Raw genomic sequence first — 27,034 nt, 5'->3', positions numbered from 1 at the left:
CGGAGCCTGAAGCTGTGAGTGGATTGTTACCATCTCATGATAAAACTTGAATGGATGGGGAGTTGCTTCTTACAGAGGAGCAAAGAAAGTGGTTTCTTGAGATGGAAACTACTCCTAGTGCAGATGCCGTGAGAACTGTTGAAATGACAACAAAGGATTCAGAATATGACATAAACTTAGTTGATAAAGCATCGGCGGGGTTTGAGAGAACTGGCTCCGGTGGGTAAAATGCTATCAAACAGCGCTGCATGCTGCAGAGGAATTGTCCTAAAGGGAAGAGTCAGTCAATGCAGCAAAGTTCATTGTTGCCTTATTTTAGGAAATTGCCACAGCCACCCCCAACCTGCAGCAGCCACCACCTGACCAGCCAGCAGCCACCACCATTGAAGCTAGACCCTCCACCAGCAAAAAGATCATGACTCGCTGAAAGCTCGATGGTGGTTAGTATTTTTTAGCATTAAGGTATTTTTAATTAAGTTCTGTACACTGTTTTAGGCATAATGCTATTGCACACTTAACAGACTACCATGCAGTGTAAACACAACTTTTATATGCACTGGGAAACAAAAAATTCATTTCCTGGCTTTATTGTGATACTTGCTTTATTGTGGTGGTCTGAAACTGAACCCGCAGTATCTTCAAGCAATGCCTGTACCTAGGACAGCTCCCCGCAACCAAGCTTCCTCTGGCCCCAAATACCCATAGTGGCGAGGTTGAGAAACTTGGTATAGATAGAGTACTGTATAGATGTAACAAGGTGGCTGTGGGCTCTCTGATTCACAGCAGGTGCTTCGTAAATGTCCCTCCTTCCTCTCTCCACCCCGAGTGTCAGCTCCTCATGGGAAAAAAAAAGTATGATTCACACCCATTGTCCACAGCTACCAGCACAGAGTGGCTGAATGTTAGAATCAATAAAGAAGGAAAGAAGGTAAAGGGGTTGTGTGTGGTGTTCTTATTCCAGCAGGTTCCATGGAAAGGCGGTTGACATCCCCATTGTGCGGATGCGGAAGTGCCAGGGTAAGAGGGAGGGCGTTCTCCTCGTGGAATATTATTTGGAAGGGAGGCTGGCAGTTGAAGAGCTGGGGCTGGGGCTGGGGCTGGGGCTGGGCGCCGGGTGGAGACCCCTCCAAGCAGTGCTTGCCCCTCCTGGGCTCCTGTCACTTAATGGACTGGGTGCATTTTGTTGCTGGCTCTGAATCATGGTGCCTCCAATGAGGAGGAATGTGCCATGATTCAGGCTATAGGGCTTGACCACTGCAAGCCACCCAAGTGACTACTTCCGTAATAACACTACGCACTTTTATGTCTGCCTTTCATCGCCCATCTCAAAGCACAGTGCAAACATTAATTAAGGCTCTTGGCATTCCATGAGGCATGGTGTGTAAATATCACTCTCCCCACTTGGCTGCGAGGGTAAACTGAGCCAGGGAAGGGCGGGTGGCTCAGCCCCGTGCAGCTCTTGCCTTCCTGAGGCTGCATCTTGGAGGAAAAGCTGGGGTTTGGCAGCCTCATCACCCCACCAACGACGACTTCCTTCTCTTCTTCCCCAGGCCCCCTTGGTGATACCAAGAACAGAAATGGTTTCTTGTCCCCCCACTAGGGCAGTAGGGATTGGGCTCCAGTGCACGGAGATGAGGGCACAGGGAGCATCTCATTCTGAAATATGCCCCTTGACTGCATCCACCTGTGGAAGGGGGCGGGGAGGGAACAGAGGCCCCTGTCGGAGGGAATGGAAACATTGTTTTTAGGCAGAACGTGGTTGGGGGGGTAACTTTTTCTTTCTTTGGAACTTACAATAAATGCTTTTGCCAAAATGCTAACAATAGGTAAATCGGGGTAGGCAAGTAAGAGTGTTCCTTGGATCATTCTTGCCAAGTTTCCGTAAATTTGAAATTACTTGCGAATAAAAAGTTTGAAAGAAAAAGGGAAGAGTCGACGCTTTTCTCCAGCCACGGCGCTTTTCTGGCGCCAAAAGGCGCATGGGAGGAAAGGGGGAAAGAGGAAAATGTGTCCTGTAAAAAGAGCCGTGGCGGAAGAGCAGCCCGCCGGCGAGCGGACAGGCCGTGTCCCCCGGTCCGGCCGCCCGCCCCTCCCGCCGCGCGGCACGGCCCCCGGCGCTGACTCACGCCCGGACCGCTTAAATAGGGCGAGTGGCGGCCCGCGCACTCATGCTGCAGCCGGGAGCCGGCCGCGTCCTGCTCTCGCGCTCCCTCTGGTCGACGGCGGGCGGGCGCCCAGCTGCTGGTAAGTGGGCCCGCCGGCCTCCGCCTCCTCCCTCCCTCCCACTCGCCGGCCGGCGCCCAGCTCGCCCTTCAACCCCGCTTCCCGCGGCCCGGGGAGAGGCGCCGGGGTAGGGCTGCAGGGGTGGGGGCCCGGGATGCTCTCGGGACGGGGCCAAGTGGAGCCACGCTGGCCAGCCTGGGGCCACCAGCCCCCCCTCGGAGACTCCCTGACCAACCTCCTGCCCCACTGACCCTCACCGCCCCATGAAGTCGATCTGGGGGTGCCGACCAGACGTTCTGCAGGGGGCAAGGTGCATTGAAAGTTGACGAAATGAGCACACCAGCGACCCTTGGGTTTCCGTCTTGCTGGAACCAGCTCCACTGGGGGAAGAGCTTCTCTTGCTCACATTCAGGTTCTTTGAACCTCCTTTCTGCCAGCACTCACTGCAGTGGCCACCAGTGGCCCGCCCTGCTTGTGGGTCTGTCCGGGACCCATGGAGGGGTTCCCGGAAGACGCATCTGTCCTCTTTTTGCAGACTTAGAGTCGCTGCAAGAGTGACTTCAGCCCATGTGGCATGCCTGGTTCGGATTTCCAGTTGCGGCCTCAGCTGTAGACTCAGAGTCCTTTCGGGTTCTAAGTGCATGTGTGGCTTAGGGGGCCCCGTTTGGGCAGCTTTGCCCTCTGGCCAGCCGGAAGTGTCTGGGTGTGGCCAGAGCTGCGGGTCCTGAGCAGGGGGGTCAGGGCAGCAGAGGGATTTGTGATGAGGGTGGGGTGCGTCTAAAATTGTGACTCTGGTAGCTTCTTGGGCATCTCTGCTCAAAGGTGGAGGCAGAAGCAAGGCCAAGGAACCAGCTGTGAAAAAGCAGAACTTTCCTAGAGCTTTCCCACCTATGCCAGAGCGTGAGAGAGCCAGGGCCAAATGCGTTAGCTCGGGGCAGGCTGCGATGCTCTTGGAGAAGGTGTCCCTCAGGCTGAAGGTGCTGGGTGCCCGTCTGTCACGCTCCGGCTTCCCTGTGAGTATCTGGGATTCTGTCCCCATCTCCAGCGGCTCCCAGATGTGTTGGCGCCACTGCCCCCAGAATTTAGAACTTCTCTAACGGCGATCACTCCTTTCATTCTGCACTGATCGGACATCCGGAGTACATTCGGGGCCAGACAGTGCCATTTGCCTGTGGTCTTGTGTCAGCAGGCGGGCTCGGTCATGAGGAGACCAGACTGTGAGCGAGGTTGGGGCCGGGGGAGCGTTCTGAGCACGCCCGGCAGAAAGTCAGGGCACCCCAGGCTCCCCCAGGGCTAGTGGGCACTCCGTGGGCTTGCTCTGTAACTGGGGGGGGGGGGCTGCGGGTGGGGGTAAATCCAGATGTGGAGAAATAGGGAGAGATGGGGGAGAAGCTCAGTCCTGCCAGCAAACACTCCCGAGGCTGTGATTACACATGGCAAATTGCTTCCCAGAATCCTGACCACGAAGGAACGACTGTAGCTTCTGGCTTCATGGCCTCTCGGGCTTTGGGGACACAGGATTTAGAAAGTGCTTCCGAGATGCCTTGTGGAGGGGTGCATCCATTTCTCTCTGTTTGGGGTCCCCTAGGTGTCAGCCCCAGGAGGGGACTGTAGCTTCTCTCACACAAGCCCCGAGTGGGAGCCTCTCCCCGCTCTGCTGGCAAGTTTTAGGTATCTCCTGCCGCTTTTGCCAGGCTAATTACAGCCCTGCTCTGGCCTCTGCAGGAAGCCCTACCTCCCCTAAGCCTGGGGCTGGAAAGGACTTGCTTTTCTTACTCATTTTCCTTTTTAAACAAATGAACAACATTTTGGCTTCGAAGATCCAGGAGAGATGGGGTCAACAACTGAGCCAAGTGGGGAATGAGGGTGTGGCCGGTCTCCCCTTGGGGCTGCAGGATGCTTTGTGTTTCGGGTAGAACATTCCTAATTCGGGTAAATCCCCAAAGGGGCTGTGTGTTGAGATTATGGGATTAACACCTTCTGGCAACCTCTTCTCTTCCTTCCCTCGACTCTTCCAGGCCACTCAGGTGACGCTGAGCTATCACGAACATCAGAGCAGCTTTAAGGCAGAACATCCCTCCACACTGTGCAGCTGGGAGGGGCACTTGACCTTGGTTAATAATGCTGGGCGGCTGGAGGGTGGATTGTATGTGAGCCTGAGACCATTTCAGGACAGAGGGGGCAAAGCCACCTCTTTCCCCCCTTCCAGCCACTGCCAGACATGTGGCCGATAAGGTCCTGAAGCCTCGCGATAAGATTCAGGAGCTCACTAAGCTCTATGGTTAGGTAGAGTCCTGCTCTGGGTGTCAGGAATCTTCAACTGACTATACGACCTTGGACCAGTGTCCTCCTCCCTCTAGGCCCCTTAGTTTTCCCATCTACAAAATAACCAGTTTGTTTGACTGGATAGTCTCAAAAGGCCCTTGCACCGCTGATGCCCTGGGCTCGAAGCCCTGGAAGTAGCCTCTACTGCTGGCTTCAGTTTAGCACCGATCGCAGATTTCTGACAGGGCTGCAGAAAGGGCCACGGAAAGAAATATGGGTAGAAGTTGCTAGGCAAGGTCATGGCTGGACGTTCAGCCTCCCTGCCCCTGAGTTCAGTCTCTCTGTTCTTGGCGGTAAATGACACAGGTCAGGAGCATGGGTTTCAGCTGGGCTAGACCCCAAGGGGAGCTTCTGAGTGGAGACGGTGGGGACCTATGTCAGAGTTGCTTGGGGAATTTGTTAAACAGAGTCCTGGGCCCACCCAGACCTAGGAATTAGGATCTCTGTGGGTGGAGCCTCCGGAGATCCTGATTTTACTCAATAGCAGAGCAACCAGGAATGGCCGTTGACATTTATTGGGTACTCATATTGTGCCAAGAAGGACTCTAAGTGCAGGGAGAACTCACTTAATCCTCATGGCTGCAATTCTGTAAGGTCAGGTCTATGAAGCAAGCGTCCCAAGATCTTCCAGGTGATTTTTATGTACTGATTTGGGGTCTAGGGTGGGTACCCCCCGTTTAGTGAGGTAGGCACGTCTGGATGCACTGAGCCTCTCAATCGGTGACTTTGGACCCGCTGGACCGAACACTGATGGGCAGCTCGATGGAGGCGGATACTAGCTGGAGGGGTAGAGAAGGTGCTGGTGGGACAGAAGCCCTCAGCAACTGCAAGCCTGACACCTCCCTTGGCTGGATGGGGCGACCTGTCACTGCAGATGAAGCTATGTTTAGGGAGACCTCTCTGGGGAGAGGGCACAGGCCAGGGAGGGAGGTCTTCTCTCTGGGCCTCAGCTTCCCCAGGTGCACTGGATGGGGGCAGGACCAGACGCCCCCTAATCCCATGAAATGGCTCTTGGCTATTTGAAGATGCACTGATTAACGAGTGGGTTTTCCCTGGCTGGAAAACTTTTGAAACGAGGTAGATGGGTATGAGTTCCTCTGGGCTCGGCACAAAGGTGGGGCCAGGCCAGGTGGCATTGCTGGCCGTTCGGGGTGACCTGTATGGGTGAGGATGAAGGGAACGGTGGGGCTTCAGGCCAGATTTCCTTTCTGTCTCCATTCAGAAGACATCAGAGCTATCAAGGGCCCGTGGGAGTCTTTACAGGAGGGGAAACTAAGGCCTGGAGAATTTACGCAAACTCACACTCCAGTGTAGAGTCAAGACCAGAGTGGCACATCTGTCTGCCAGGCTCTTTCCAGAAGCTTTGCTCCATGGCATTGACATAAGAAGGCATCTCCTCCCAGGGAACGTCATGTGTAGGGGATGTGAATGACGGTAATAAACCAAAAAAATGCCAACCCACCAACCAACAAAGCCCAGGGCTTCCAGGCTAATTATGTGTTCAGTCATGAGTCACAGGCAGTTCTGGCTGGAGAGACTCACAGCCAAAGTGCCTGGGCCAAGCGCTTCTACTCCTGGGGAGGGACCGCGTCGGACTGTGCAGGTGAGCTGTCTGTCCGCTTGGCTCACTGAATTCCTGGGCCAGCGACAGACCCCGGGCTGGCCCTCCTCTTAGGACAGGGGCTGGACAGAGTTGTGGCAGTGATGGGGAACGCGCTTGGCCGCCCAGGGGAGGAGGGTATAATTAGGGTAGCTTTGTGGGTCTTTAACTGGCATTTGTCACGGCTGCCAAGCGGCCCTGGGCAGCGTGGGCTATTAGGCTGCTGAGGGCCACGGGCTGCTGAGTATGCCTGCCCCACTTGCTCAAAATCCCAGGCCGGCCGGCGGTCCAGCCCCGCTGCTGCAGCCCCTCCCTGCCCGCAGGGCTCTGCAGCTGGGTTGAGGTGGGCTCCTCGAAGGTCCTTTGGAGCAGGGAGGGCCTCGCGGCGGTAACAAGCGCTGGAAAACAGGAAACCGCCGCATGTGGTGCTGGGGTGGACTCGGCAGACATAAGGATTTATAAAAAGGGAAATCTGCAAATTCTTGCAATATTTGTCAAGCTGAGTGTGGTCCATTTTAAACAACAGTGGCTCTGTTCCCGCCAGGGGATTATCTTTTCTCTCTTCCTCCCAAGCCCTGAGGCACCCTCCCCCTGGCCCTGAGCCCTCCCCGGGGCTGGCTTGATGCCCCCTGCCCCAGCTGGGGAGTGCAGACACAGAGAAGGTATGGGTCCTCGGAGGCCACCTCATCCCACACTCTCGCTGACAGATGGGGAAATGTGACAGAGACTGCCTTGGGCTTGCCACGTTACGGATGCTTCATTTTGTCTCTGACGTTTGGGCTACGGCACCATTTGGAAGCATGCTGGGCAGAGGAGTCGACGTGAAAGATAAATAAGTACCAGCTAGCACATCCCCAGGTGCCCCAAAGCTCCACCTTTTGAAAGTCAGTCCAGGGGATAAGTCTCTCACACACGCATGTACCAGGGGGTGGGCAAACAGTCCCACCTGCCCACACAGACCCCTGGGAGCACAGGCACGATGATCTCAGTAGATGGCTCTCCTATCCTTGCTCTGGGACTCAGCCTTAGAATCCTGAAGTCTTGCAGTAGACAGGCCATCAGCGGTCATCCAGTTCAGTACCCAGCAGGTGTAGACATCTTCTGTCCAGCTTCCTTTCCAGACAGTTGCTCAGCCACTGCTTGAATGCTTCCAGTGATGGGGAGCTCACTCCCTCCATGGGTTGTCCATTCTGATTCCGACAAGCTCTCTTCGGCAGTGAACTGAAATCTGCTTCCCCATAGCTTCAGCACACCACTTTTGACCTCTGGAGCCACAGTGAGCCCCAGGGCAGTCCTTCATGTATCCTTGGAAAGTGCTAGTATGCTTCCTTCACAGATGCTTTTTTTCTAGCTATCCATGCACAGTTCCTTCAATGGATGCTCAAATATTCTGGTTTCTGGGTCCCCTGACCGTCCCCTTACCCTTCTCTACCAGGCCTTGAAGAGACTGGTTTGTTACAGTCTTCCTGAAGTTCAGGGTGGGACGGGCCCAGCGGCGCAGGTGTGGCCTGATCAGGGCAGGGCAGAGCAAGACCATCACCTCCTTTGTTCCGTTCTTCAAACTCCTACCCGTGTGGGCTAAGATCACATTCGTTTTCTAGGCAGTCTCCTTTCTCTGTTACTATCAATAAAAAGCCTTAAGTCTTTCTCCTGGGGTGGATGTTGAGTCACTTTTTCCGTGCCCCCGTTTAGGCTGTTCATTTTCCGCTCTCAGTTTCTGGACCTGACTTTTGTCGATGCAGCATCGTCCTTCTAGATGCGTCCATAGCTTCATCTGGCCCCATGCCTCTGCACCTAGACTCTGTTGGCCAAGTTACTATTCTTTCTCTCCTCCATCATTTTATGTATATTCAAGTTTTTAATGCAAAATTACAACAGGTCAGGGTTTGGATGGCTGTGAATAAATAAAACATGAGGGTCTGGGTGGATGGGGGTGAACTTGGGTTCTGTCCTCAGAGCAGGCTTATTGGCAGGGCCAGGAAAAAGCTGCATTGAGTTAAGGCCAGGTCGGGAAGCCTGGATTATTCTGAGCTATGGGCCAGGGCTAGGACTCCATGAGTTCAGGAAGAGAGGCCAGAGAAATACCTTCTCCACCCAGCCAGTTCATTATGCCTTATACACCATCATTTGAAGTTCCTTCTTCTGACTCAGGATTTTTGCTCATTAAAAGCAGAGGCATTGCATTAACACTCAAAGTACTCACCCAAGAATCTGGAGATCCAGGCTTTAAGCTCTGAGCCTCAGTTTCCCTGCTTCCTTCATCCCTATACAATAGCGGGAATGTAGGATCAGCAGTTCTTAACCCTTCGGAATTTGGAGTCTCCTTCGAACCTCAGACGGAAGTTACAGGTGCTGCTCTACTCAGAAATCCTTAGTCCCCTGAGTAAGAACGCCCAGATTAAAAACACTTTGAGGCCTTCCTGCCTCCAAGAGTCTATAGAGTCCTTGTTGTGGATGAGCTTGAACGGCCGCACACATTCACCCGGGGCTCTGCGGGGCACGCTCACACCCATTCTCCTGTTTGCTCCTCTCAGTGGCCTCAGGAGGCGGGCAGAGGTTGTCATCCCAACTCAACACATGAGGAAGCTGAGCGCGAAGGCTCCACGTTTCCTTCGAGGTCAAACAGCTAGTTTGTGATTCTTAACTACTCATGTAGGGAGGGCTTCGTGTCCCCTCCACATTGTATACGTCACCTGTAATTATGTAGATAGATAATTCTCCTCACCCCTGACCTCAAACGTTGAACCTTTCGTGAATTTGGCTCCATGCCCAGATTAGCACCATGCCTGCGGGAACATCTAGCCCCACCACCTTTAAGCTCAAAGTGCCTCTTCAGTTTTCTGGGACTTACTCAAGGTCACTCAATGTTTCTTGGTGGAAACTAGTACTAGTTCCCAGAAGGCCAATTCCAGACATTGGCTGAGCTACAACAGCCCCTTCCGGTGAGACAGGACTCAAGAGAATTTTCTGTCATTGGGAAGGTGGTTTGAATTAAGCCTCCGTGAAGTACCTGTGAGCAGGTTCACGAAGGGCCGGGTTGTCAGTCACGGTGATGGGGCTGGGCAGGGCGGTGCTGGGCAGGGCCGAGGCAGGGGAAGAGCTGAGCTTGCCTCTTCTGCCAGATGGGCAGTGTGTCCCACCTTTGCTGGCTGCTGCTGCTTTCCCAGCAGACCTCCGAGTGTGTGGTCCTGGCATCTTCTCCCAGGTGCAGGCCCTATTTATTTGGTCTCATTTCCTACCTGTTGCTCCTGAGGAGATCATGTTCAACGAGCAAGTTCAGGTGCTGTGGGGAATACGCAGACGTATCTGATCTCGGGGTTTTGTATCCAGACAAGATAGCGTTCCTGCCTTATGGAACCTATAAGGATGAAAGATGAACATCCCTGCCCTTGAAAAGCATATTGACTAGAGAAGGACACACACAGGAACACAACAAATGGCGTACGGAGCCGGCTGTGGTATGGCCATAATGGACACTGGGAAGACCACCTGCCTGGGAGGCTAACTGATGCTGACTCACAGTATCTGGGGAAGCTTCCTAGAGGTGACAACATTTGAGCTGGACTTGGAAGTATTGGAAAGATTTAGATGAGGACTAAGAGTACTCTGGGTGGGGCGAATTGCTTGGGAAAAGGCATGGGGAGAAGGTTGAAGAGGCCGGCTGACCAGACCATAGGTAGCGTAAGTCGGGGTATGTGACAATGGAGGTCAAAGGCAAGCCAGTGTTTGGCACCAAAGATGTTGGCTTAAAAATAACAGCAGTGTCGGTGAGAGGACCCTGACTCACGTGTGCTCTCTCCCCTTGCAGAGACCATGCCACTGAAATATTATCTTCTTTTGCTGGTGGGCTGCCAAGCCTGGACTGCAGGGCTGGCCTACTATGGCTGCCCAAGCGAGTGCACCTGCTCCAGGGCCTCCCAGGTGGAGTGCACCGGGGCTCGCATCGTGGCGGTGCCCACCCCCCTGCCCTGGAACGCCATGAGCCTGCAGATCCTCAACACGCACATCACGGAACTCACCGAGTCCCCATTCCTCAATGTCTCGGCCCTCATTGCCCTGAGGATTGAGAAGAATGAGCTGTCCCACATCGTGCCCGGCGCCTTCCGCAACCTCGGCTCACTGCGTTACCTCAGTCTCGCCAACAACAAGCTTCAGGTTCTGCCGATTGGCCTCTTCCAGGGCCTGAACAACCTCGAGTCGCTCCTTCTGTCCAGCAACCAGCTGGTGCAGATCCAGCCAGCGCACTTCTCCCAGTTCAGCAACCTCAAAGAGCTGCAGCTGCACGGCAACCACCTGGAATATGTCCCTGACGGTGTCTTCGACCACCTGGTGGGCCTCACCAAGCTCAATCTAGGCAAGAATAGCCTCACCCACCTGTCGCCCAGGATCTTCCAGCGCCTGGGCAACCTCCAGGTCCTCCGGCTGTATGAGAACAGGCTCTCAGAAATCCCAATGGGCACTTTTGATGGGTGTGGAAACCTCCAGGAGCTGGCCCTACAGCAGAACCAGATTGGCATGCTCTCCCCTGGCCTCTTCCACAACAACCGTAACCTCCAGAGGCTCTATCTGTCCAACAACCACATCTCCCAGTTGCCCCCTGGCATCTTCATGCAGCTGCCCCAGCTCAACCGTCTCACACTTTTTGGGAATTCCCTGAAAGAGCTCTCTCCAGGGATCTTTGGGCCGATGCACAACCTGCGTGAGCTTTGGCTCTACGACAACCACATCACTTCTCTACCTGACAACGTCTTCAGCAACCTCCGCCAGCTGCAGGTCCTGATCCTCAGTCGTAACCAGATCAACTACATCTCCCCAGACGCCTTCAATGGGCTGGCAGAGCTTCGGGAGCTGTCCCTCCACACGAACGCACTGCAAGAGCTGGACGGGAGCGTCTTCCGCATGTTGGTAAACTTGCAGAACATCTCCTTGCAAAACAACCGCCTCAGACAGCTCCCAGGGAACATCTTCGCCAATGTCAATGGCCTCATGACCATTCAGCTGCAGAACAACCAGCTGGAGAACCTGCCCATGGGCATCTTTGACCACCTGGGGAGCCTGTGCGAGCTGAGGCTCTATGACAACCCCTGGAGGTGTGACTCAGACATCCTTCCGCTCCACAACTGGCTCCTACTCAACAAGCCCAGGTTGGGGACAGATGCTGTCCCGGTATGTTTCAGTCCACCCAGTGTCCGAGGCCAGTCCCTCATCATCATCAACGTCAATGCCGCTGTCCCCAGTGTCCAGGGTCCAGTGATCCCCGAGGTGCCCAGCTACCCAGAAACACCACAGTACCCAGACACACCCAGCTACCCTGACACCACCTCCATCTCCACGACTGACTTCACCAGCCCCGTGGAGGACTACACCGATCTGACCACCATCGAGGTCACCGATGACCGTAGCACGTGGGGCATGACCCAGGCCCAGAGTGGGCTGGCCATTGCCGCCATTGTCATTGGCATCATTGCCCTGGCCTGTTCCCTGGTTGCCTGCATCTGCTGTTGCTGTTGCAAGAAGAGGAACCACGCGGTCCTGATGCAGATGAAGGCACCCAATGAGTGTTGAAGAGGTGGGCTGGAGGCAGGGCTGAGGAAGAGTGGGAGCACTGGAAGATCGGGGAGTTTCATCATCGCGCCTCCACCCCTGGGTCCACAGAGCCATCCCTCGCTCCCTCTTGCTGGTACCGGAGAGAAAGTCACCCCCACCTTTCCCTGACCTGTCTGATTCTCCTCTAGAGAACTATAGGAGAACCACCTATTGCAAGGCTTCTTCTTACCACCAGGGAGATCCAACCATGGCCATGGCAAAAACCCCGTGGGTTTTCCAATTCACATCCCTGGGCTTCATTCGAGAAAGCCCTTCTCCACAGCCTTACCAGCTCTCCTCCAACAAGCTTCCCTGCGCCCACGGCCCTGCTGGCCTCTGTAGACTCAGTTACCACGCCTGCTCACTTTGTGGGAATAGTTCTCCACGGGGACAGCTTCTCTCCCAAGTAGGATATAAGTTGATTTCCCTTCCTTCGCTCCACCCCCGTCTGTGGCATGGCTCTCCCCGGTCCCCGCAAATGAAAGGTCTCCTTTGATTTTCTGCTCCTGAAGGCAGGGTGAGTTCTCTCCTCACAGAAGGCTTCCACCTGCTCAGCTGGCTTCCTAAGAGCTGACAAGCACCTGGGATTCGGGACGCTGTGAAAGAGATCCCTCTGTTCCTGAGAGAGAGCTGCTGTCAGCATCGCTCCTGGGAGCAGTATCTGGAAAAGGAAGACAAATCAAACGACAAATTTTGCTTTGAAAATGTTGGTCCTTTGAGGAATAAGATCATGTCGAATGTCTGACCCCTAAAAACCTTGAAAATCAGCTTATTAGTACTGGATGGAGAAAGCACCCTGGTACCTGGGGGCGGTCCTTATGTTCATCCCTAGGGTTTTTCTCTTTTAACTTTTTATTGAAGTATAACACGTACAGCAAGGTGGGAGCGTGACCATGCAGAATTTGATGGATCTTCACAGACAGTTCATACCTGTGTAATCAGCATCCAGATCAAGAAATAGGACATCACTGGTACCCTCCAGCCTGGGCTTTTACTGGAGAAGACCGGCTCGTGGAGATGGGTCCCCATGAGCCAGGATGGCCCCTCACCGCCCCTGCCAGCCTGCCCTTGCCCAGGCCCAGCCGCCAGGAGGAGATGATATGGGTGCCTTCTAGCCTGGACAGGAGGTGTTATCAGATCCCCACACCCCGAGGCACCCAGAAGGGCCAGGCCAGAGGCATCTTGGCTGCAGAGGCCCCTGCAGGCACACACCTTTCTCTGCCAGCAAGCTGTCTGCTGCTCATCGGAGGCCCTCCTGCCTGGGCCTTTTATGGGCATGCTCTGCCTCTATCTGTTTGTAATTTTCACTTTCCATTTGAGGGAAGCGAAATAGTTCAGAGATGAGATCCTTCAATGGAACAGCCAAGTGTAATGGAACCTGGTAATCCTTCTGGTGTGGTCAAATTCTCCATCAGCGTTCCAGTCAGCTAGACACTGAAATTCAGAATGCTCACATACGGGAGGCAACGCCAGGGTACACAGATAGGTCACCCTGGGTCTGGGGGCTCTCTGGAGTTCCTTCTGCCTGTGGTCTGCTTCTAAGGGTTGAGTTTTTTGGTGCAGGGTTATCGTCTTCCTTGAGTGTGAGCCACACAAATACCCACTTTTCCCACCCTTCCTGCTACACACGTATTCACGCTGGTGAAGGAATTCTGTTCATGGCGACTCATGTCTTTGTCCGGACAACTGGTCTATCAGTTCAGAAGTAATAACAGTGAAATGGAGAGTTTCAGGTGTCTGTGTCAGCCCAGGAAAGAGCTGCAGCCAGCGCTGTAAGGATTTGGAAATCCTGACTGGCTCTTACTAATGTCCTCTGTCCCACAGGACAAATAAGAAATCCCCGAGGCCTTAGCGATATGATGCTGACAGGTCCCCAACAAAATGGGTCCAGGATGGGAGGTGTGTAAGAACCAGTACACTGTATGATTTTTATTCTCTATCCCAGAGAATCTGGGGAAGATGGGGCCTGTCAGAGGCAAAAGACATCTTCACCCCAAGGTAAATCTGGGTCTCCAAAATGTTTTCAGAATATTTATAGCAACTGGTGGACATGTGCCAAGACTTGCCAGGGCCCAAAAGGAAGTGGGCCCAGAGCTTGGGGCATGGGCATTATTCCACTGATGGTGGCCTGCCCGATTGATCCTGGGCCCCCATGGGAAGCCGGGCTTGCTTTCCTCCAGACAGGAAGCGTGGTTTGGCACTGTAATCATCAAGGTGCTCCTCACAGGTAGGCTCCAAAGTCTCATCGTGCAAGGGTGCAAGTGGGCCAGGGATGGCAGAGAGGTGACGAAGGAGTCCTTTTCACCCAGTGTGTCCTGCCGTTCTGAACCCAGAACCCTTGGATAGTTCTGGCATTGGCCATGACAGTGGAGCTCCTTTCTTCCGGGCCGGGTTAGCAACATGTTTCCCCAGGCCAAAGGCTGGCCTGAGGGCAGGTGTCCTCAGATGTCTCCATGCAGGAGCACCCCCCGGGTGGGGCTGGTGAACCCTTTACCTGACCTCTGAGCTTGCCTGTTCCTTTCTCCCATTGGAGTGGATTGGATGGAGCCATTGGGTCTCCTCTTCCATGACAGGCCTTTTGGCCTGTCTGAACCCTGTTGTCTGGTCAGGGAGCTACCAGAAAAGCTGAATAGAGTTTTCTTTCCAACAACACATTGCATTTGCTCACTTCTCAGGGCTGGAGTGAGCTGCTGGGTCCCCCAAGTTGAGGTAGGGCACAGAATCCACTTTCATTTCCCCATTTGTTCACTGGCTCCTAGGTCACCTCGCCAGGACCAGCAGCCTCCATTTGGAGTGAAGGGTCCATGTTGGAGGAAAGAGAATAAAAGCCAGTTAGAACTGCTGTTTTTCAAAAATGCTTACTGTGTGTAGATACCCTTTAAAGCACCGAACAAACATTTCCTTTTTAAGCCTGACGACACCTGTGTGCGTGGGTACTACTGTTATCCCCTGGAAATGGGTCTAAACTCACTCTTTCCTCTGCAACATTATTCAGTGGGTCATGGGTTTTCTTTCTGTCTTCACACTTTGTACAAGACCTCATGGCCTGTCCTGGGCTTTCATCTGTGAAGAAAACGGGAGTCACTTTCCTGTTGCTTCCCACAGTCTCAGCCATGGGAGCCTCACTTGCTACCGTGTGGATCAAAACCTTTGTCAATACAGGAGAACATTCAGCTCACCCATCCGCTGAAGAAAAAGAGCATTTTCAGTCATCTGTTCCCACCCTCAGGAAGCTGATGGAGAGCAGACTGCTAGAGATAACTAGATAGCTAGAGCTGGTAACCAGACACTGGCTGTGTCCAAGCCTTTAGCCACAAACCACTCACAGAGTTCAGCCCACAGATCCTGCAGTCAGAACGGAAGCCGGGCTGTTGGGGAGGTGGTGGGTGGTGGGCTCGGGGAGGAAGCCATCACAGGGGTTCAGAGAAGGGGGCGGGTGCTTCTCCAGGCCAAACTTCTGCCAGCTGTGCCCTCTCCTTCACCTAAGGAGAGATCATCCTCACCCACCTGTTGCCTTCATGCTGCTTCCAAACTAGATCACGTTGCCTCGCTTAGAGAATCATTGCAAATAGTCCCAGGGGCTTGGTGATGCCTTTAGAGATTTCTAGGCCCCCAGGGTTTTATAGAGTGTGAGCCCTGGTGGGCAGGGTTGGGGGTCCGTCTTTGCCGGATGCTGGCTATAACAAATGTGGTGTACAGAATCAACAATAAACGGTATACACAGGACCGTGTGCGCTCCATGGCGTCTTGGCTAAGGAATCTCACACCTGTTGATGCCACTCTTGTTCATGCGTGGGAGGCTGACGCAGACAGACGCTCATGGAGAATAGATTCTGAACCGGGAAAAAGCCTTTGGAAAGTGAGTGGGGAACATAAATGGAATAACAAACAGTATCTCTAGGCCCCCGTGGCTGGAAGGAGCCTTAAGAATAGGTTCAACGTATTTTCTAGATGAAGGAAGTGAGATCTCGGCGGGAAATGAATTTCCTTGTGTCCCCTAGTGAGCTAATGCCTGAGCTCGCACTGCAGCAGGTCTCCAGACTCGCAGACTGGGGGTTCTTCTGCGTCACTGGAAAGGCATGCCTGTAACCTGTACGCGCACGCGCACACACGCACAAGCGCACGCACACGCACGCACGCATGCACGCAGGAAGGTGGGACTCTTCCTGCACAGCGCACCGTTCCTGTCAGTGCCTAGCACCAGGCTTGGTGCGTCCCAGGCTCTCAGAAGAAACCATCTGAGGGAAGGTGACTCCCTCCAAAGTGTCCAGCTCTCCCCAGGACTTTTTCAGGTCTCCAAGGGGCTGCCATCGCTGCCGGCATAGTGCTTGAGAGGGAGATGATCTTCTCTGCTGTTCCTGTTTCCCACTGCTGTGCCCAGGATAGGAGCTTCAAACTGTATTCTCCTGGGCTCTTTTAGCTCTTAGATCCTCTCTGCCAGGTGTAAGCTTGTCCCGGGAAGCTGGGCCCAAACAGAGGTCAATAGTGTGCAGGGCCTGTCGTCCTTCCCTAACCACTGAACCCGTCCGCTCAGACAGGTTTCTGGAGTTTTGGCTAATGGGAAAAGGGGTTAGAGTCCTCATCCCATTTCTCAGAAGGTCCCTAGGGTTTTTAATGCAAATCTCCCCGCCACACATGCGCACATACGCCCAAGATTCTGCCAGCTGCTCCTATCTGGAGTTTGATTTCATATGTGTGTGTATGCACGTGTGCTCATGTGTGCGTGTGGGTGCACACACACACACACAGAGGCTGGCCCTCTGCAACACCCATTCCACGGATGGGCAGGCAAAGACTTGTAGAGATTAAATAATTTGTGTAAGGACTGGTTAGTTAGTTGAAGAACAAGGATTCAAACCCGTATCCACCGAATGCCCAGTTTCTCTGGTTCACCATGACATTGACAAATAGACAAGCTCTCTCTAGAGGCGAGTGTTAGTATCTTAAGAAACCACTCGGAGCTCAGGGCAGTTTGGGCTGTTCCCCTAGCCTGGCTGTGGGCCTCCTCCAGAGATGTGCCCCCTTCCCTCAGCCCATGGCCCCTGGCCGTTCCTCGAGTATACCATCCTGCCCCTGCCAGCCTGGCTGGCGTGGAGGGCAGGGTGCATTCTGTTTCTAGCCCTTCTTCCCCCCGACATGCTCCCATGTTCCTCTGCCGAAGTGTGAGGAAGTACTATGTCTCCATTGAAAATTGTTTCCTTGCTACCCTCTATCAGAACTCTGTGATTTAGCTGATGAAATCTGCTCACATGCCCAAGAAATATTAGCTAAGTCATGAAAAAGAGTGAGATAGATATTAATACCATGCAACAAGTTTTAAAGCCATCAGTCTAATTTGTGTTTGTTTGGGTTTTTTTAAAGATTTTATTTATATATTTGACAGAGAGAGACAGCCAGCGAGAGAGGGAACACAAGCAGGGGGAGTGGGAGAGGAAGAAGCAGGCTCCCAGCGGAGTAGGGAGCCTGATGTGGGGCTCGATCCCAGGACCCTGGGAACATGCCCTGAGCGGAAGGCAGATGCTTAACAACTGAGCCACCCAGGCGCCCCGCACACACACTCGTTACCTCATTCTGAGCCCCTGGATGAACATCTCCAGACAGGAAAACCACTATTTTTTTAAAAGATTTTATTTATTTATTTATTTATTTATTTATTTATTTATTTGACACAGAGAGAAAACACAAGCAGGCAGAGGGGGAGGAAGAAGCAGGCTCGCTGATGAGCAGAGAGCCCGATGTTGGCTGGGCTCGATCCCAGGATGCTGGGGTCAAGACCTGTGCGAAGGCAGACACATTACCGACTGAGCCACCAAGGCACCCCAGGAAAACCACTCTTTTCCAAGCAACTTCTTTCATCCTTGGCTAGCCCTATGGTGAAAATGTGCCTCTCCATATTGGACCAAAATTCACCTCCTTCCATCATCTCCCCTCTTAATTCAGAAAGGGTTTAGAAAGTTAGTTTCTGAAACTAACCAATGCACCAAGGTGCAAGCCCACAGCCCTCTTAGAATCCTCCTGGTGTTGAGAGCCAAGCAGGTGTCTATGGCCAGCTGTTCACCTGCCAGGCTCCCAGCACCAGCCCGGCCTTTCAACCGGAAGGGGATGTAAGCATGGACCCCTGGCCCCAGTCCTCACCCCTGGATCAGACTACTGGAAACTTTCTAGGGCCTGGTGGATGCCCTGGGGCCCTAAAGGTGCCAGGCCTGTGATCTTAGCTGGAGTTTGGCCTCGGCGGGGAGTCTGTCCATGGGAACAGTTCAGGGTCATTTTGTTACTCTTCAGAGGCTTTGCCCCAGATTCTCCTCTCCTGGCCTGTGACCCTGGTGACATTCCGGGAACACTTAGTCCACGTGAGGGGAGGAACCACTGCCTGGAACTTTGATCAGCGCTGGGGCTGCTGGGTTCACAGTGACCATAGACCACACCAGACACACTTCTGCTTCCTAGGAAGAGCCAGGGCGGCTTTCGCGTCCTCTCAGCCCCTCGCGGTAGGTCTCCTGGGGTCTGTGCAGCGGGGGGAGGAATCTGGCCTCGGTTCCAGCTGCGGGGCAGGAGAGGGCCAGGTCACATCTCCCAGGGTCAGAGCCTGTCCCCAGCTCCGAGCAGGATACACCATCCGTGTCCTCTGCCATGGGAGGAGAAGGCCCCGCAGCCCCCAGCCACGGTGGTGCTGGCCTGGGGCAGGAAGCAGGCGGTGGCAGGGGGTCCTGAGATAAAGGTGACCTGGTCCCTGTCCTCTCTCTGTCTCTTTATGCGACCTGGGAGCGCATAGGAATGGTGGGGATAAGCAGGATGACTGTATGTCCAAGTTTGCCTGGTTCCATTTATGCCTTGTTCCTGCCATCCTGTGGCTCCCCTTTGAGTCCTGGTTTTGCTGATATAGTCACTCTAGGAATAACATCTGTATGTGGCTACTTTTTATCCAACACTTACTATTTGCCAGGCATTGTGTTAAATGTGTTGTATTTACTATCTAATGTAGGCATATATATTGTCCAGTTGGGTACTAATTTTAACCCTAAGGGATGAGTTTACACTCATGCATGGGAAAATGGAGACTTAGAGAGAAGGAGGGAACTGCCCAAGCCCACACAGCCTGTAGGTAGTGGTATCAGAATTTGAACCCAGGACGCAGCCCTGCTCCAAGGGCTTCCCCACTCCGCTAAGCACAAGAAACATACAACATGATACACAGGGGACCAACAGCCACACACGCATTCGGTCACAGCTGCTCTGCGCTCAGCTCTGGGCTGGTGGGGTGCATGGCCCAGTAAGACATGCTGCGGGCGGCATCCCCAGCCCCCGGAAACTCACAGACAGGTGCAGCTGAAGTTAGAGCGGAAGGACCCAAGCATTCAACTGAGGGCAGGGAGTGACCTGTGGGGGCCATAGTCAGGGATGGCTTCCTGGGGGAAGGTGTGACATGCTCGGGCCTGGGGTGTGGGTAACTTGGGGAGGCGTCGGGGAATTCTAGAGAGGAAAGGGCTGTGTAAGCGGGAGTTAGAGGTGGCCCCCTGTGGGAAGCATTTGAAGAAAGGACAGTGCTCAGTTCACAGCTTCTTTTTTATTTTTTTAAGATCTTATTTATTTATTTGAGAGAGAGACAGAGAGAGCACGTGCATAAGCAGGGGTGACGGCCAGAGGGAGAGGGAGAAGCAAGCTCCCCACTGAGCAAGGAACCTGACGCGGGGCTCGATCCCAGGACCCCGGGATCGTGACCTGAGCTGAAGGCAGATGCTTAACCGACTGAGCCACCCAGGCACCCCACAGCTTCTCTTATTTCATTATGCTGTCCCCCACCAGGGCAGCTGGGAGACAAGCTCTTCTGAGCCTTTGCGATGTAACTGCAAGGGAGGGGTGCAGTCCAGGCGGCCCGCGTATGTGTTTGGAACGGGGCTGTGTGTTTTACATGACTATCTGCCTTTTTATAACTTTCGACCTTATGACAAAAGCGACCTGTTTATTTTTTTTAGAAACTGTAGAAAATATATGATAAAACAAAAGGAAAAAATAAAATCACCCACAATTCTGTTTTTCAGAGATAACCACTGCACATATTTTGCGTATAATCGGAAGCTTATCTAGGGGCCCATCGAGAGCCACTTCGTAAATATAAACGAATGGGTCGAAAGGGTCTTATTATGGATAACAAAAGACGCCCCTCTGTTACCTCTCAGGAGATTTCAAGGCTTTTGGGGGCTCTGTGGCAGGAGCCAAGACAAAGACCTAATATATATTTCTTACTATATCGCCATATCACAAGCTCAATGCCAGTTATCTCAGCTAATTACCACAATTCTAACAAAGCTGTAATTTAGGTGGTAGCTTAACTATCGTGATTGTTCTCAATTTACAAACACAGACACCAGGTGCCAAGGGGTTACTTCACTGCCTGGGACACAGTGGGCAGCAGGTGGGGGAGGGCCAGCTGGTGGGTTGGGGTGGGGGGGAAGAGACAGGAGCCCAGGAAAGAAGACGGGGTGTAGGGAGCAGCAGGACTTCCCGGGGGACCCGGATGAAGCCGTCAGGGGCTCTAGATGAACCCCTGAAGCCCCTCTTCCTGCTGTCAGATGTGCTGGGGCCCAAGGGGCAGAATCCGGCCCTGCTGGCAATGCAGACGGCAATGTAGCCGTCCCCGAGCAGAGCAGCAGTCCCCTGACGGTTTGGGGCCGGGACTCTGGGCTCCCGTCACCCTCTGGAAGGAGTGAGGGTTGGCTGTGTGGTGGATGACAGACTGGCTTGTGGCACACACAGAAATGTATCAACCCAAAAGCAATTTAAGAAGAGGAAAAAGTCCATTTGCAACCAGTCAACTCCCTCCCCGCCCCCACCAGAGCCAGATTTCCCTGGCTTGCTGGAAGCATGGAACATTTTTTGTGGCCATGCGCTGGTCTCTGCAGAAATGCAGAGGTGGTTTCTCAGATGAGAAGCAGGAATCTTCTGGCTGCTGTCCCACAGTCCCTGCTAGTGCCAGCCTCCACAGTGCCCAGGCAGGGGCACTTCCCATCTCCAGAGCCCCCAGTGACCTGCTGTTGCAGGCACTTGGGAAAGGGGCCCACGTCCAGGGTGTCCTAGCCACAGCCATCAGAATCTGTGCTCCTCTATCCAAAGGCAAAACAGTTCCACGCTTCCCTTGGCTGGAAGGAAAGAGCTAGAGAAAGCGCTGTAGAAAGACAATGTGCTGGCCCATAAATGGGGTGGTTGGATGATCTCATCAGGTTTTCCATAGCTAACCTCTGTGACAACTTTAGAGCGAAGCTGGGGCTGGTCCAGCATAATCAGGGTCATTACTGCTCTGTTGCTGAACGCTCACCGTGGGCCAGGCTCTGGGTTTGCAGCTTTCAACACATTTTCTCATTCAGTGCTCAGAACGACCCCATGAGGAAGGTCGTATTGAAGCTTGCTGGTTTGAAGATAAGGAAATTGAAGCACAGAGAGGCTAAGCAATTCAGCCAAGACCACACAGCTAACGAGGGATAGAGACAGGATTTGTACCCATACGCTCTGACTCCAGAGCACAAACTCTTAGCCATTCTAGAGTGATGTGAGAATGAGTCTTGGGCTGGGAGTGCATAGTTGGGACATGGTCAGTGTTCCACACCCTTACGGTGAGTACCATCCCGTTTCCTCCAATCCCACAGACTGGGGCTCTTTCTTTCCTGAACTTCAGAGGCCCTGTTTTGGTCCTCTTCCCACCTTGACACCTCCAAGGGGTGAGAAGTTTGCACAATCAAAGGGACATAGCCATCCGGAGGCTATGCCCCCATTTTCTTTTTTTCTTTTTTTTTAAAGATTTTATTTATTTGACAGAGATAGAGACAGCCAGCAAGAGAGGGAACACAAGCAGGGGGAGTGGGAGAGGAAGAAGAAGGCTCATAGCGGAGGAGCCGGATGTGGGGCTCGATCCCATAACGCCGGGATCACGCCCTGAGCCGAAGGCAGACGCTTAACCGCTGTGCCACCCAGGCGCCCCTATGCCCCCATTTTCAATCCTGTTTCAGGTACCCAGGAGCCAGGGCTCGTGTGGGTTGCCTCCCCAGGTCTATCTTCCCTCGACTGACCAAGTCACAGCAGTGCATGCCCTTAGGCATGTGGGGACAGACAGTAGGTGAGGTCCCTTGTATATGTTCGCTCTAGGGCCCTCACATCCATTCTAGTGAAAGCTTTTCTGGAAACTGCCTTTGAGAACCAAGGACCAAAGGGGTGAGCAAGGAAGGGGACTGGCTCATTATGCATTCTTATGCATTATGTCATGTTTAAAATAAAAATTGCTTCCTCTTACTCTCCGGAGGAGGATTCGAGGCCACTCTCACGGTCTGGCTGGGGATCACTCACTGGGGCTTGAACCCTGCTAGCTACAGAAAGGCAGCCCTGCCTCCCACGCTGCTCATACCCGCTGTGAGAGTTCAGTTCGACCAAGCCCAACCAAGCCCACGGTAGGTCAGCACTGTGCCGGACGCCGAGCACAGAGATGAGCACACCCATCTTCTCACGACAAGGACAGCCACGAAGAGCCATCATTTCGGGGAACTATGCTAGCTGTCGAGATTGAGGAGGATACCACCAGGCATCTTATTCCTGGGGTCAGGGAAGGCTTCTGTCAGGACCCCTAAGGGTTTCGATCCCCAGTGGCAGCCCAGCTGGCAGGTGGGGCTGAGCCAATGGCCACCTCATCCTTCTGCAGCCAAAGCCCTCTTCTTATCGGTAACAAGCCTCAGACACGTGTGTGCCCCCTGGTTCTACAACCCCGAGGCAAGTGGTTACAGAGTTCAGCTTTAGCACCAGACTCTACGCTCTTGAGGTTGTATGTAGAAGACACAAACTCATGTCCTGAGCGGCAGGCAGGTGCAGTTACGATGAGAGCCCCCCACCGCGCCACCTCCTGGGGCGTACTCAGCATCGAGGCGAGAACAGAGGAGGCTCGAGGGAGGCATGCACTTTCTGTGGGAGAAATGGTCCCTTCCTATTGATCAGGTAGAAAAATTCCTGGAAAAACTGAACTATTGAGTGTCTGAATGGGAGGAAGGTACAGGAAGATTTTGTAAGCACTGTGTTTGCCTACGGGGAGCCCTTAGGCCTGAACTGGAATCGTGGGGGGAGGAGGCGGCCAGCAGAGAGCAGCAGAGAGGCAGCCAGCGGAGAGGGCTGCGGGGCCAAGATACCCCAACATGGTTGTGATTGCTTACTAGGGACAGATAATTGAGAAAAATTAGGATTATGTTGTTCACTGGTTTTTTTCTTTCTGTCTCTCTTCCTTTCTTCCTTCCCCCCTCTCTCTTTTCTTCCTTCCTCTCTCTGTCTCTCCTCCTTTCCTTCCTTCCTTCCTTCCTTCCTTCCTTCCTTCCTTCCTTCCTTCCTTCTTTCCTTCCTTCCTTCCTTCCTTCCTTCCTTCCTTCCTTCCTTCCTTCTTTCCTTCCTTCCTTCTTTCCTTCCTTCCTTCCTTCCTTCCTTCCTTCCTTCCTTCCTTCCTTCCTTCCTTCCATCCGTCTTTTTCTGGTAAAGCCAATGTAGTCTGTCTAACGGGCATCCCGTTTGTCCTACTTTTTTGGTGTTCAAATAACCTTTCTGTTTCAATGGTGACTTACAACCTTTAACAATAACTAAGATAATTTATTAATTTCTCACTCTACGTCAGACACTGACCTAAAATTTTGGCGACGTTTTCTCATTCAATCCTCACAATTACCCTGACCTGGTAGGCACTATCCTTATTTTACACATAAGGAAAGTGAAGCACAGCTGGGTTAAGTAACACGCCCAAGGTCACAGAGCTAGAATGAGCTAGAATGTGGTGGAGCCGGTATTCGAACTCATGGAACTTGCCCTGCTACAGGCCCTGGGTTGGAGCAGTAGCGGCCTGGGGGGTGCACACCCTCCCCCACCAATGGGGCAACTAAGCCCCAATTCCATTTGGCCTTGTCATGTGGGAATGTGAGCCCACGGCTCCTAAATCATCCTGAAATCTGGACATTTTAATGTGAGATTTCTCAGTGTTTACATGCTGGCTAGTGGTGCATACAGAAAAAAGACTGAACCATAAAACACACCTGTGAGCGGCAGCACCAGTTAGTGACCTGGGGTTGGATGCTGGCATTTGAAACCATTTTTTTTAGTTAACTAAAAGCTCGGGCCTCTTACCTTATTTAAAACAAAACCCAAAACCCAAAAATCTACTGGTCTGTGGAATTCCTGCATCTGGGATCCTCCTGTCCACACAACATTGGAAAGTTCCGTGGGCTCCAAGGTGCTGGGGGAGGGGCAGGAGGAGCTCATCTGGTGGCAGTAGCAAGGAGCAGGCGACTCCTTCAAGATAAGAGCCCTTCTTATCAGGACACCTGGGTGGCTCAGTCGGTTGGGTGTCCCGCTTTTGGCTCAGGTCTTGATCCTGGGGTCCTGGGTTGGAGTCTTACATCAGGCTCCCTCTCCCTCTGCTTACCACTCTGGCTGCTTGCGTGCTCTCTCTCTGTGTCAGATAAATACATAATACTAAAAAAAAAAAAAAAAAAAAGAACCCATCTTGTCCCTGCAGCTGCTCTCACCCCCAGCAGACATACAAGAGCAGACGGTAAAGTCTCCTCATCCTTAGCTCTGCAAGGGGCTGAGATTTGGAAACCCAGGGAGAGTTATGGGTTAAAAATTCCCAGCACACTAATCACCTGCCCAGATTTTACACATTACCTTAAAAATTCCATGATACCCACAGTCTCCTCCTTCCCCTCTCTTCCATGCCTTTTAACTCACTTCCATCCTTTCTCCCCACCTGGAAAGTACATGGGAAGTCCAGGAGACCTGGGTCTTGGTCCTGCCACTAACCTGCTGGCTGGCTGTGGACAGGCCCCGTGACACCCTGTCAGGAGGGCCAAACCCAGGTCCCACGGACCTTGCAAGGCTGCCGTGAGGCAGTATGAAAACGACCACTATAAACACACACTGTCCCAATGGGTGGCCGCCCTGGTGGAGTTAATCCCTGTCTCCTGGCTGCCCCCCTGCCTGCCGGGCGCTGGCCGCTGTGCTGCACTGCCCTTGATAAAGGCGTCACCTCTGTTCTCTCTTCCTGCTGGCATCAGGAGATGCTGCCCGGGGCCTGGCTGCGCTGGGCCTGCCTCCTGCTCCTGGCCCAGCCGTGCCGGCCCTGCCCTGTGGGCTGCGACTGCTTCATCCGGGAGGTCTTCTGCTCCGATGAGGGGCTGGCCGCCATCCCGCAGGACATCCCGCCGCATGCCACCGACATCGTCTTCGTAGAGACGTCGCTCAGCACGGTGGGCGCCAGGGCCTTCAGCGGCAGCCCCAACCTGACCAAGGTGGTCTTCCTTAACACGCAGCTGCAGCACTTCGGGCCCGACGCCTTCGGGGGGCTGCCCAGGCTGGAGGACCTGGAGATCACTGGCGGCTCCTTTTCCAACCTCAGCAGCGACACCTTCTCCAACCTGACCTCGCTGGGCAAGTTCACCCTCAACTTCAACAAGCTGGAGGCGCTGCCCGACAGCCTCTTCCACCAGATGGACGCCCTGGAGTCTCTCCAGCTGCAGGGCAACCAGCTCCAGAGCCTGCCTGGGAGGCTCTTCCGGCCTCTGAGGAGTCTGAAGACCCTCAACCTTGCTCAGAACCTGCTGGCCCGGTTGCCCGAGGAGCTGTTCGACCCCCTGGGCAGCCTGCAGACCCTGCGGCTAAGCAACAACGCGCTCTCCGGCCTGCCCCACGGCGTGTTCGGCAAGCTGGGCGGCCTGCGGGAGCTCTTCCTGGACGGCAACTCGATCTCGGAGCTGCCCCCCGGACTGTTCTCAGGGCTCATCCGGCTGGAGAAGCTGTGGCTGCAGCGCAACGCCATCAGCCACCTGCCCCTGTCCGTCTTCTCCTCCCTGGGCAACCTGACCTTCCTGAACCTGCAGGGAAACTCGCTGCGGGGGCTGCCCGCCGGCCTCTTCGCCGCTACCCCGGGCCTGCTCGGCCTGTCTCTGTCCTACAACCAGCTGGAGGCGGTCAGCGAGGGCGCCTTTGCCAACCTGTCGAGCCTCAGTTCGCTGACGCTCTCGCACAACGCCCTCACCCACCTGCCGGCCGGCGTCTTCCGAGACCTAGAGGGGCTGGTCAAGCTCTACTTGGGCAGCAACAACCTGACCGCCTTGCACCCCGCCCTCTTCCAGAACCTGTCCAAGCTGGAGCTGCTCAGCCTCTCCCGGAACCTCCTGACCACGCTCCCCGAGGGCATCTTCGACACCAACTACAACCTGTTCAACCTGGCCCTGCACGGCAACCCCTGGCAGTGCGACTGCCACCTGGCCTATCTCTTCAGCTGGCTGTACCAGTACAGCGACCGGCTCTTCAACATGCAGACCTACTGCGCCGGCCCCGCCTACCTGAAGGGCCAGCTGCTGCCCGCCTTAAAGGAGGAGCAGCTGGTGTGTCCCGTCACCCGGGACCGCCTGGGCTTCCAGGCCCCGGGGCTGGAGGACAGGGAGCCCGGGGACGCCTGGGATCTGGCCGCGGAGGAGAGGGCGGTCTGGAGCCGCTGCACCTACAGCAACCCCGAGGGTACCGTGGTGCTCGCCTGTGACGAGGCCCAGTGTCGCTGGCTGAACGTGCAGCTGTCTCCCAGGCCGGGGTCGGGCCCCCCGGGACTGACGTACAACACCAGCCAGCACTGGGACTTGAAGTCGACCTGCGGCTCCCTGAGGCTCACGGTGGCTATCGAGACTCGGCCGGGGGGGCACTAGGCACGGGGCGTGCGGAGCCGGGAGCCTGCCTAGGTGGCCTCTGGGGCCCGGCCAGGCCAGAGGAGAGAAGGGGAGCCAAAGCCTTGCTTTTGCAAATGCCAGGGACAGAGCTGCGTCTCCCAGGAAGAGGCGGTGGCGTGGTGGCCTCCTCCTCTTCTGTTACTGAGCCCGACCTGGGCCTTCCTTAAGCTTTGCAAAACAGCCGTTAAAGCTGCACCACGGTCTGGAGAATAAAAGAACATTCTCCCTGGTGTTTCTTGATGATCTAATACCCGCTCCACTCCCATCCGCCCTGAGGTTCCGAGCCTCAGGCACCGCCAGCCCAGGTCCTCTTTGGACTTCCAGCTCAAAGGCCAAATGTCCCTTTCGATCTCTCTCCCTGGAAATTTGTTTTCAATTGATATAGAGAAAAACAAAGGAGGTGGTAGAAACAGAGGTGAGCAGAAGGAACGAGGGGCAGAGGTCTGACTGGTGAGGGGGGTGGTGCTTGTGTCATTCAGGACCACCTCTAGCGCTGCGGCCAGGGGACACCAGGATGAATGGGGTCTCAGATGTGAACAGGTAAACAGCAGCCCTTTGGACCCTC

General features: G+C 54.1%; 2 protein-coding genes across 2 annotated transcripts; both read left to right on the top strand.

The window, feature by feature from the left end:
• Positions 1-2,168: 2,168 nt before the first annotated feature.
• LRRC15 (leucine rich repeat containing 15) lies at positions 2,169-15,460 on the top strand. The gene is made up of 2 exons (XM_045812731.2): positions 2,169-2,244; positions 9,957-15,460. The coding sequence occupies exons 1-2, from the start codon at positions 2,169-2,171 to the stop codon at positions 11,711-11,713; spliced, it is 1,833 nt and encodes a 610-aa protein (XP_045668687.2). The 3' UTR covers positions 11,714-15,460.
• A 2,681-nt stretch (positions 15,461-18,141) lies between these two features.
• CPN2 (carboxypeptidase N subunit 2) lies at positions 18,142-26,699 on the top strand. The gene is made up of 2 exons (XM_045812632.2): positions 18,142-18,222; positions 24,802-26,699. The coding sequence occupies exon 2, from the start codon at positions 24,805-24,807 to the stop codon at positions 26,446-26,448; it is 1,644 nt and encodes a 547-aa protein (XP_045668588.2). The 5' UTR covers positions 18,142-18,222; positions 24,802-24,804; the 3' UTR covers positions 26,449-26,699.
• The last annotated feature ends 335 nt before the right edge of the window (positions 26,700-27,034 follow it).

The sequence above is a fragment of the Ursus americanus genome, chromosome 4 (genome assembly GCF_024610735.1).
Source record: "Ursus americanus isolate L20-20 chromosome 4, mUrsAme1.1.p, whole genome shotgun sequence".
Classification (NCBI taxonomy): domain Eukaryota; kingdom Metazoa; phylum Chordata; class Mammalia; order Carnivora; family Ursidae; genus Ursus; species Ursus americanus.
The sequence above is the reverse complement of the archived record's forward strand: the minus strand, read 5'-3'. Positions and strand labels throughout refer to the sequence as shown.